Source organism: Heterodontus francisci, chromosome 8 (assembly GCF_036365525.1).
Source record: "Heterodontus francisci isolate sHetFra1 chromosome 8, sHetFra1.hap1, whole genome shotgun sequence".
Lineage (NCBI taxonomy): Eukaryota > Metazoa > Chordata > Chondrichthyes > Heterodontiformes > Heterodontidae > Heterodontus > Heterodontus francisci.
Window position 1 is genome coordinate 121,702,543 of NC_090378.1, and position 12,549 is coordinate 121,715,091.

General features: G+C 42.2%; 1 protein-coding gene across 1 annotated transcript in view; it reads right to left on the reverse strand.

The window, feature by feature from the left end:
• Positions 1 to 227: 227 nt before the first annotated feature.
• Positions 228 to 12,549, reverse strand: part of LOC137373259 (ral guanine nucleotide dissociation stimulator-like 1) — a 59,362-nt gene continuing 47,040 nt past the window's right edge. Inside the window, exons 16-20 of the mRNA XM_068038109.1 lie at positions 11,945 to 12,066; positions 7,718 to 7,807; positions 1,812 to 1,911; positions 303 to 403; positions 228 to 261 (exon numbers count right to left, since the gene is read on the reverse strand). Of these exons, the coding sequence (XP_067894210.1) occupies positions 228 to 261; positions 303 to 403; positions 1,812 to 1,911; positions 7,718 to 7,807; positions 11,945 to 12,066 (447 nt within the window). The remainder of the gene's footprint in view (positions 262 to 302; positions 404 to 1,811; positions 1,912 to 7,717; positions 7,808 to 11,944; positions 12,067 to 12,549) is intronic.

Below are 12,549 nucleotides of genomic sequence, written 5' to 3' on the forward strand. Positions count from 1 at the left end.
ATGTCTGTGAATATATTGACAGAAGCAACAGCCATTAAGCAGCATGAACATGACTAATAGAAACAATCCATTTACTTACCAAAGTGCTTTGGTACAGATCGTCATCCTCTTGCCTGATTCCGATGTTATCGTGGCCATTCTTCTGCCTGCACCCAGGAAATGCCACTTTTGAAATGCAGGCAGTCACTGAGGCCGAACACTTGAGAGCCCAATTGCCGGAAGTTGTTCTAACAGAACGCTTCTGAATCCAACTGCAGACGGCTGCGAAGATGGAACGCCTGGGAACCTTGGGAGTGTGGGACGATGATGATGATGATGACGACACACTACTAAGCGAGGATGATACTCCCGAGGAGACAGTGTCCACAGGGCGAATGGGTGAATGAGACGATACTTCAGATGACTGCAGAAATTTATTTTTGATAAAGTGTGTCAATGATTATATCTCATAAAGTTCCCTCTTCCCAGTTACATCTATTGTGCCATGAAACTCCCTGGCACTTACCACACCCCCGCCAAAACAAAAAATGGAGGCATTGTGGATACAACAGCTTGGTCTTGAGAAGGGGAAGTAATGCATGATTCCATGATAGTTAAACTGTGAAATCTTTCCATTGGTTTTCCTCCCTCGCTCAGCCAAAATCTGCTCCGAAGAATGATGCCGCCATCTCACATCCACTGGTTGATAAGCCAACATTGACAGTTCATCATTTAGCACGTTTGTAAATTACCCAGTTAGATTGTTAGCACATGGCATGCACAAATTCATCACGGCCATTACATTTGAATACTTCTGCTAGTGTTTTAACTCTAAGTTATCAAATAATCCCTTTGCTTTTCAGTTGAACACTCAGTATTTGAACACTCCTATATCTATGCAGATATTTACTTGACTGCCTCACCCAGTTACTCATTGTAACTTTGCAGCATCCACCGATATAGGATGAAGTTGAAACACATCCTGTGGTGCTGCGAGGCTTGAACAAGTCAAGAAAGAGCATGAGTGCAAAAAAGTATTGGTGAGCTTGCCTGAATGAGAAAGCCAGCCAGCGCACATACAGGCAAGAGCTCGAGAGACAGAAAGAGACAGCAAGAACTAGAAATAGAGAGAGTTAGAAGGAAGGAAATTAGGAGTCAAATCACTCAGGTCATTCTAATGCAGCTCTTACCAGGTGAGTGCAGAATATTGGTAATGAAGAGGCAATAAAGGCACTGAAGAGGGGGTGTATAAGGACCAAAAGAGGAGAATCCATAAATAGGGAGGGTATTTTGAAACAGAAATAGGACCCTAAAGACGCAGAACAGATATAATAATGGTTAACTGAACTGCTAAAAGACTGAATTGCTGAAATTTCCAGGGAACAGGTGAGAGACACTTTCTACTAAAACCAATGATACCAGCTTACTGATAAACTTCCAGGAAACACCACCCTTCTGTAGAGAAGATGCTGAATAGCAACTAAAGGTCAACTATAGAAAAAACAAAGCCTGCATTCAAGAGGGAATCTGGTGTGCATGCAGGGAGGTGTATTACGTTGTTGCGATTTGGGCAGCAGTTTACTAGATTTAATCCCAAAATACCGTTTTTGATGGACTATGCACTTTAAGCTGCTACAGTCACAGCCCAGGTGCTAACTTTATGGTCAACCATGAAGTCATTAATAATCTTTAAAGAATTAAAATTAAAGATTTTGGTTATTAGTGTGACAATATGTTTTAACACGCAAAGCTTCCTTCGAACATATTTAAAGGATATAAAATATCACACAAAACAAGCCAAGCTTGTATTTCACAGTAATCAAATCACTGACCGAGTCCATGTTCTCCCCCGAGCTCCCGATCCGAGGGGATTTCGGCTGGTCACTGCTCTTGCTTGGAGTCCTTTCTGCGACCTCTGTCCCGTGAAATAGCCTGCATGAGGGAAAGGGATTCATCAGCAGAAACACTGAAAGAATACTAAAGTTGCTACGCTGTACAGAAAGAGTTTACTGCTGATTCAGGTAGCACTTGGTAGTTGGTCATCCAACAATGGCCCGATATAATGAATAGTTTTTGCAATTTATTAGAATCACCTGCTCTATTCCATCCTGGGCCTGTAATGCAACTTATTGAAATAAAAACAGAAAATGCTGAAAATACTCAGGAAGTCTGGCAGCATCTCTGGAGAGAGAAACTGAGTTAGTGTTTCATGTCTGTGATCTTTCATTAGAACCCATTAACCCATTTATATTTTGATCACAAAGAATTACATTTGAAAAAGGTTCTTTCAGAGGTAGTAACAGTAATAATCAACAACTTAATTTATCTAGCTTTTATTAACATCATAAAATATTCCAAGATGCTTCACAGGAGTGTCAGGCCATAAATTTTGTCACCCAGTCACATGGGGATATTAGGGTATATTTTTATGTTAACAGCATTTTTGAATCTGGCAATGCTTTTGTATAGAACTGTCTGCATTGAAGGCAGTAGAGTTTCAATGTACAGGTATTTGATTTCTGTGCCTGATTAAAATCCAATGAGATTGTTGATTTGAATCTAGCAGGCTTCATAGTACGGGAAATGTCTGTCCTCTGCACTGCTCTGTCATTGGTAGATTAAAGCACAAATCCATCAACATAAAACAGAACTGAGCAGATTTTCCCTATCTCTTTGGGCCCGTACAAAACAGACAGACAGGAACCCATCACAAATCCAGCTATGTAGAAATAGAGCCAAATTTGAATTGAATGTACAAGTTAAGGCAGATACTTTGACTTTACACAAAATGGGAACATGGTGGAGAGCAGCATTAGAAGTAGTTTAGGAAGCTGCGACAACATTTCATTCACAAATTCAGGTACTGTACATGTAGCAAATTCATGTCATCTGAAAAGGACAGGAAACTGATGCCGATTCTGTCCAGGAGCACAGAACTGGGCCAAAGATTTATCAAGTGCTTGTTGTGACATATTTAAGTAAAAGACAAACATCCAATATTTATGGTTGTATTAACAGCAAAACAATATTTGCCGTCATTACTCCACGGAGACTGACAGCAACTTCGGGAGTTCACAGATGCGCGGAATATCGTGGTCTTCCAGCCACCTCCAGCGTGATGCCACCACAAAACACATCTTCCCTTCCCTTGTCAGCATTCCGAAGGGATCGTTCTCTCCGCGACCCTCTGGTCCATTCCTCCATCACCCCGGACTCCTCGTCCCCTTCCTACGGCACCTTCTCATGAAATCACAGGAGGTGTAATACCTGCCCTTTTACCTCCTCTCTCCTGACCATTTAAGACCCCAAACACACCTTTACTGGAAGGCACCTGTTTTCAGAGAAAGGGCCTGTTTCAGTGCTGTATCTCTCTATGACACTATGACTCTCTATGAGTAACTAATTACAGAACAGCAACAGTCAAATTAGCTAATGACTTCTGAATAGTCACTTGAAATAAAGGGAAGCATCAACTAATGATTTACTGTAAGGATCTGCAATTCTGAGGGAATAATTGATTAGCCCCACTGGCTGCTTTCCAGTCCTTGCAGCTTGATCCACAGAAATAAGCATAAATAGTAAACCAGTTGTTTGGCACAGATGGGATGATGCAAACAAAATGATAATTGAGCACTTTAAATCCCTCATGCTGACATTTACAGGGGAATAAGAACAGTTTGCAATCTCATATTGTAGATCAAATACACTAGACTGTACATTGGGGTTCTTAGATCGCGGCAACAATGAAGCCACATTAGCCTACATAAACCACATATAAAAACCATATCGTAATAGTGAGAGAAGTCTACCAGGCAGTGAATGAAGTGTTTCCCTTCTCTTTCTTGGTTTCTATATAACATATGGTCAAGGCAGCCATGTGCCACACCACAGAGTGTGTGAACGTCATATTGCACCAAGGAATCATACAAGAGTAGGGAACTTTGATAATAGAACAAACTTAAAGGCTTTGTATCTGAATGCAGAAAGCATTCGTAATAAAATAGATGAGTTAACGGCACAAATAGAGATGAATGGGTATGATTTAGTGGCGATTACTGAGACGTGGTTGCAGGGAAACCAGGTTTGGGAATTGAATATCCAAGGATACTCAGTATTTCGGAAGGATAGGCAGGAAGGAAAAGGAGGCGGAGTAGCTTTGTTAGTAAAGAAAGAGATCAGTGCTGTAGTGAGAAATGATATCGGGACTGGAGATCAAGACGTAGAATCAGTCTGGGCAGAAATAAGAAATATCAAGGGAAAGAAGTCCCTGGTGGGAGTTAGCTATCGGTCCCGAAACAGTAGTTCCGCAATGGGGTACAGTATAAACCAGGAAATACTGGGGGCTTGTAAGAAAGGTACGGCAATAATCTTAGGTGATTTTAATATGCATTTCGACTGGATTAATCAAATTGGCAAGAGTCGCCTCAAGGGAGAGTGCATTGAATGTATTAGAGATTGTTTTTTGGAGCAATATGTTGTGGAACCAACCAGGGAGCAGGGTATTCTAGATTTGGTATTGTGTAATGAGTTGGGATTAATTAATCTCATAGTTAAAGATCCTCTAGGGAAGAGTGATCATAGCATGCTAGAATTTCAAATTCAGTTTGAGGGCGAGAAACTGGAGACCCACACTAGTGTTCTGGAGTTAAACAAAGGTAATTACATAGGCATGAGGACAGATTTGGCCCTAGGTGGACTGGGCAGGAAGACTAAAGGTTGGACAATTGATGAGCAGTGGCAGATGTTTAAGGAGATATTCAATTCCTCCCAACTAAAATGTATTCCATAGAGGAAGAAAGATTTTAAGAGGGGGAAAAACATCCATGGCTCAGCAAGGAAGTTAAGGATAACATAAAGACAAAAACTAAGGCATACCATATTGAAAAGGACAGTGGCAGGCTGGAAGATTGGGAAACTTTTAAAGATCAATAAAGGGTTACTAAAAAGGTAATAAAAAGAGCAAAGATAAATTAAGAAAGAAAACGAGCGCAAAATATAAAAATGGATATCAAAAGCTACTCTGAGTCTATGAAAGGGAAGACAGTAGCTAAAGTGAATGTTGGTCCTTTGGAGGATTAGACTGCAGAGTTAATAGAGGGGAACACAGAAATGTCCGAGATACAAAGTGCAGAGTGGCCACCATTTTCTGCACCCGCTGCCACTCCTGGCAACAGGACAACAATCCAGGCTAATAACTTCGAAGCTTTTTTACCTGCACACACACACACAGAGACACACACACACAGACACACACATAGAGACACACAAACACAGACACACATAGAGACAGAGAGAGCGAGAGAGAGACACACACGCACAAACACAGACACACACGCACAAACACAGACACACACAGAGACACACACACACAGACACACACATAGAGACACACAAACACAGACACACATGGAGACACACACAGACAGACACACACAGACACACACACACACACACACAGACACATAGAGACAGAGAGGGCGAGAGAGAGAGACACACACAAACACAGACACACATAGACACACAAACACAGACACACATAGAGACAGAGAGAGCGAGAGAGAGAGAGACACACACACAAACACAGACACACATAGAGACAGAGAGAGCGAGAGAGAGAGACACACACACAAACACAGACACACACATAGAGACACACAAACACAGACACACACACACAGCCACACACATACAGACACACAAACACAGACACACATAGAGACAGAGAGAGCGAGAGAGAGAGACACACACACAAACACAGATACACATAGAGACACACACACACAGACACACACACACACAGGCACACACTCAGTCACACACTCATACACAGACACACAGACAGAGACACACACACTTGCACACAGACACACATGCGCACACACGCACACACGCGCACACACGCACACATACACAAACACAGAGACACACACAGACAGACATTCACGGAGACACATACACACTTACGTACACAGACACACAAACACACAGACACACAAACACACAGACACACAAACACACACAGACACACACACAAACACGGCTCTATGTTACCTTGTACATAAAAGCATATCTGATTACTGCAGTGAAGCTTCAAACATGAATTCCTAAAGATAAAGTAGCAAGGTAGAGTTCTTTTTTGCTGCTGCTGACCCACATGACAATAGATTAAATTTCTGACAAAGTGGAACGCAGATCTGATTTTCATTCAAATAGTTCAAATATTTAATTTCCATCACGTACGCTCACAACTAAGTGCAAAATCCTTTCATTTTAATACATGTTTTCTTTCGGAGTCTTTCCTGACAATGCAGAGCATGTGCAGAGCGATCGCTGACGTCATCAGTGCATCTGAACATTTGCCAGCTTGCCAGGATGAATCTGCACATGCACACGGTGACGTCACCACCAATAACAACAGACGCATTGCCTCACCCCCTCAATGGCTGCAATCACTGCCTCCATTCATCCCAACAGTATCCCGCTTCAGCCGCTCACTCCCCGCTAGCGCCCCCGACTTGCATCCCGACTGCTCCCTCCCCACTACCACCGCCCCCTGACCCCGACCGCTTGCTCCCCGCTATGGCCCCGCCTGACCCCTCCACCCCGACCGCTCACTCCCTGCTACGGCCCGGCCTGACCCCCCCACCCCGACAGCTCTCTCCCCGCTACCAGCCCCCTGACCCCCACCCTGACCGCTCGCTCCCCGCTACCACCTCCCCAACCCCCACCCCGAGCGCTCGCTCCCTGCTACCGCCCACCCGCATCCCACCCCAACCACTCTCTACTACCACGCCCCACTCCGGCTGCTCGTTCCCTGCTATCACCTCTCCGCCCCCGGCCAGTCGCTCTCCGCGGCACCACTGAAGAAATGGTTGGCAGTAGGTTGCTGAGGGTGGAGTAAGTAGCTGAGGGGAGGCAGCGGCGAGGCAGGGAGGGGGTGGCGAGGCAGGTAGTGAGCGGTGAGTAGACGGGTGCAGGATGGAGCGACGAAGAGAAGTGCAATGGTGGGAGGGAGTGGGATACTGTTGGGGATGTGATGGAGGTGGTGACTACAGACACTGATAGAGTTTGGGTTTAATTTTTTGTGACAATTGAGCAGCAGCATTTTTATTACTGGCAGCTGTCTGAGACATCACAGATAGTGACGTTTCAGTTGATGAGGCTGCATTTGTACATGTGCCTGTACTACACCACCTGGTGGTTCTGTTGTCAATAAACGCAGCCTTTTTCTTTTCCCTCTTCTACATAGACATTTAAAAAGGTGGAATCTAACCACGGTGCATAAATTGCAATCAATGGATACTGGGAGAGGAATAACACATAGAAATCACTAGACATGAAAAGACCTCGGCCCATCTGGTTCACCTTCTACCATCCCAATAATCATATGATACAATGATAATGGAGTTGTTGACTAGACATAGTGTTCAATCTCTATCAATTAGTCTACAACAGATATAGGTATGAGGTGAGGAAACCCCAGTGTTGGAGCGATTTGAGTCCAAAGTCATTTGTTCTTCCCAATTATGCTACACTTATCACATGCCTCAAATTATTCAAACTGTATCAACCACCAAATCTTCCCAAGACAGTAAAACAATAATGGCTACACATCAAAAGGCTCCATTCACGGTGCAGCTGTTGTACATCATGTCTATTCACTGATCCTATAATAAAGGATGCTGTCCTCTGAAGTAACCAGATGAGGTGTCTCCTCTGCTTATTAGGTGATACTTACAGACTGAGGCACTTCACCAAACTCTTTCTGTCCTTTGGTGATGATGGACTGCTTTCGGCAGCTGCCTCTATTTCACAGGACACATTATAGCTGCAGGATGGCAGATAAGCACATTTCAGACAAGGTGCAACTAAAAATAAACAATGTTCTTGTTTAATGTTCTTGTCATTTTTGAGAATTCATTTTTCACACTAATGATTATTTTACTTCCAAAAGGCACTTATTTTTCAGGCAAGAGAATAATTCATATTACTTTGATTAATGATTGACAGGTGCAACAACCAGAATGGTTCTCACTATTGCAGCCACAATCTTTTCTGCTGTGTGAAAAGCAGCAAGAGAAGTATGTAACTCCACGTGTCAGACATTCTCAGAGGACAGCCGCCATCACCCTTCACAGCTTTTTTGCAGGACACACTGAAGGGAACAGAAATATGGTGCAACCTGTACATTGGATGGAGGAAAGTTAATAAGCACTGGGCTTATAGAAAGTGTACTGGTTAGAATTGGAAGTTGAACTTCCAGTGCTTAGAGTGATAGAAAAAGTTGCAGATTCACAACAAACAAAGCAAGCACCTGGCGTCAACTGCACTGCTATGAGAATGCACACAGCTGGGAATGGACATTTCACAAGGAATGAAAGAAAGAGGAGGATCAGTCACCTCAGGTAGCCAACACTCAACATGCTAGGTCCAGTGATACTAAAATGAGGGAGCGAGTCCTGTTAACCAGCAGTAAAGAGAAGACAAAACATAGGAGCAAGAGTTAATGTTAAATGGCTCTGGAATCTTCAGTGAAATTCACTGAAAATCATCCAAAACTGCCCAAAGGAATCTTAGAATTTGAAGTGCAACTTATGTTCAGTGCAAACTGAGTTTCTGTGATGCTTTGCGCTAGTTTAAATATCATACTAGAAGCTGGCCCCACCCACAAAACTGACCATGTCCCCAGATCAAATTAATCATCATTGTGGGTACCCACTAGTCAAGTGGATTTGTGGCCCAAGGAGGTGCTTAAAATTAAGCCTTTTTTTCACAAAAAGGCGCAAGAATACTTAACAGGCACATCTCAAAAACTCTTTTCCCATTTACTAAGAAACCACCGTCTGCAAACTAATGTAGCAAGTAAATAGTTTGTATTGTTTTTGTCCTGCTAGGCCCCCACCTGCCAAGAATGAGGCACATTAATATTGTCATGAAAATTGATTTTAAACTGTTACTGGAGTGAGGAAAGGACTTGTTAAACAGATCAGTTGTGGCTGGAAAAGACATTTGCATATTAACAGATGATGACTGGAAGAACAAAGGACCATTCCCTGACACATTCAACCCACAATGGACCTTAATCACCAGGTATTGTCTGTAAGAGGAGCATTCCAGGCCCTGCTAAGATGATACAATCCACAGAGCCAAGACATGGTCAGACCAGTTAGTCACATGACTAACCTCCTTGGTGACCTGGGGTTTTCTGAATTGTACATACAGTTTGAACTGAGTGTGTCTGTTTGCTCTTGGACTGAGAAGATCTCTCCTGTCTGCCTGCTCCCATCTCTTTCTCACAAGCCTCAGAATCCACTGTGGACACATGAACCCCAAGAGAAAAAAGTCTCCGACAGTGAATAAGGTATAAGAAGAATACTTACCCCTCACAAAAAGCAAGATCTACCTACAATCAAGGACTCTACAGTGAGCTTGAAGAACCGTAACAAAAACTCTTCAGATATTGTCTCAAATTTTTACACTTTATTTTTCTTCTGCCCTTTTCTGTCTCTATTTGCATGTGTGTATCGCGTGTGCACGCTAGTGTTGGTGCGCATGTATCTGTAGGCGTTAACCGAATTAGAGTTTAAGTTTAATAAATTTCAACTTTTCTTCTCTAAACCTAAGAAAGCCTGTTTGTGCTGATTTCTTTGCCTTATAATTAGAAAGTGGTGAACAAGGATTCACCGGGGGGGGGGGCGGGGGGAGAAAAAAACAGTGTGTTTAAAATTGAACCCTGTTACAGTAAGACCAGGTGAAGGCTGAGAGGGACCCCTAGACACCTTTCTCACCTGGTCATAACATTTTTTAAAGTAATTTTTAGTTCTTTAAACTCCGCTTACTCACAGGTGGTGGACTAGCCACTGATTAAAATGTTTAATTTTTGTAATACATCCATTTTCAGCTGTATTAATAAAACTGCACCATATTATCACTAGATCAAGGAATATTTTTTGAGGCAAACCTATTTTTAAAATCACTTTCGAAAAAGCTGATCAGTTGTGTTGGGCTATTGCAAATTTTATGTTTGTGATATGCAAAAACATATTTGCATATCAAATCTGAAGTATTGCTTTTGAGAGAAAAAGAAATACTTCTCAAAAACTGCTGAAATTTACATCTGGATTATCAATTGTGCCCAAAGTGGAAACTCTGGGCCAGGTTTTCAAAATGGGCTCTCTGTATCATTCTCTCAGTAAGTCTTTGTATTTCTCCTGTATTTGTTGACTTATTATTATGATGTGTTAAATAGGCAGATATCCATTCACCAAAATGAGGAAGCTGATGACAGTCTCTGATCCACAACTTGTTTATTGTCAATTCATAGTTCAGTCCAAAGATCAGTTCCCACTCTTTGAGTCACAGAGTTACACAGCACAGAAACAGGCCCTTTGGCCCATCGTGTCTGTGCCGGCCATCAAGCACCTACTATTCTCATCCCATTTTCCAGCACTTGGCCCTAGCCAGGAATGCTATGGCATTTCACCTGCCTCTACCACCTCATCAGGCAGTGCATTCCAGATTCCAACCACCCTATGAGTGATTTTTTTCCCCCTCAAATCCCCTCTAAACCTCCTGCCCCTTACCTTAAATCTATGCCCCCTGGTTATTGACCCCTCCACGAAGGAAAAAAGTTTCTTCCTATCTAAACTATCAGTGCCCTTCATAATTTTGCATAGCCCAATTATGTCCCCCCTCAGCCTTCTCTGCTCTAAGGATAACAACCCTAGCCTTTTCAGTCTCTCTTCATAGCTGAAATGCTCCAGCCCAGGCAACATCCTGGTAAAGTTCCTCTGCATCCGCTCCAGGGCAATCACATCCTTCCTATAGTGTGGTGCCCAGAACTGTACACAGTACTCCAGTGTGGCCTGACTCGCATTTTATACAGCTTCCTGATTTGTACTAGTGTTCACCACTAAGTTTTTTTTAATGTATTTATTGTCATCTACAAAGTGACAGTGGGCACATCCAAAGAATATCTTGCACCACCAAACCCGCACCCCCCCCCCCCACCCCGTCCATTTAAGTGTAAGAGTCAAAAAGGTATTCACCTCAGTGGTGATCTAAACAATCTGATTTCAAACTTCTTGCGTGGCCAGATTCCACATTCCCTATTTTGTAATGTCTGCCCCCAGCCCATGCTGAAATGTCTAGCTTCATTTGCTGTTGCCTTTGGCATCTCCTCAATTTTCCTTGTATCCCCATCCACTCTCCTTCCCAATATCTATGTGTATCTATCTCTTATCACCACTAGCTTGATCAGATTCAAAGTTGGTGTTCCGAAGGCTGCTGTAATTCGAATCCCGAAGCTCTAACCAAACTAGAGTTTTTCAAAAAGTTTGAAACAATCTTTCCACTCAAGAAATCCAAATGAGTGACCTTTTCCACGATTGGAAGGAAAGTATTTTAAATACTACCAATTATTGGTAAATAAGTGAATAAGTTGATTTTTCTTTGAATTTGTTACATTGTATTCTTTTCTCATTCTCTCCCTCTAATTTTCAACCATTAAAATGTATCTCTCTTGTCTTGATTAAATTTTATATGTGGAATGCTTTGGTCTAGATTTCCATGTTTTATACAATTTCTCGACTAACTCTTTGTCCAGAGGCAACTCCTCAACTGGGCAAAAACCCAGCCCTCAAATTCAAAACTATGATGAGTATCACCTGCTCCCTATTAACACTGAAATGAGACCCGTTTCATTAAAGGGACCAGCATTTTCAATCTTGTCATGGTGTGTGTTACTATATACTAATAAAACCCATTTTGATACAACGATAGAACTCTTGTGATGGGTTGTGAGCACTATCCTGCGCAGTCAGATTCCATTACAAAATTATTTGAAATCAGGGACGGGAAGAGACTAATTGAACTGACAGGCTCACAAACATTGAACAGCCATTAAAATCATAGAAGATGACACAGACAACACAATATGAACATCCATTCTCGCAATACCACTCACCTTTCTTCATCAGTCAAATATTGTTGATTGTTGAACCACCTAAGAAACTTAGGGACTGGGGTGATGCAGTAGTTGTTACATGCAGACTTTAAAAGTTTAATTTGTGCTATCACCTCAAATTCCTGAAAGAGCATGGAAAGAAACAGTAAAAGTTTAAAAAATACACAAAGCATTGCTACTGCTACACCTAGTCACTGGTACTTTTAACTCCTGACCAAAAACTACTTTAAATACGTTTTGTTTGCTGGATACTCAATGCACAGTAAATCATGCCTCAAAGTCTCACTGCAGTGGGAAAAAATGGCACAGACGTGGCACCAAAGAGATGAATCTATACAGGTTATCCAAGGTTGCTTTCAGGCTACAATTCCTCTCAAAGTAGTGCCTGAAAGATGAATCTTCTGAAAAAATATTAATCAAACATTCATTTTAGAACAATATCATACTGATAAAGGACTGGGAGAGAAGAAAATTTATTCAAGATTGCTACCTTATTTGAAAGAAATTCTGATGAGTAGAAGCTCATCTACAGTTATTGATCCAAGATGTTGCACCAGAGTGAACTTTGTGGACTGCAAGCGGCTAGAATATTCTGAACCACAACA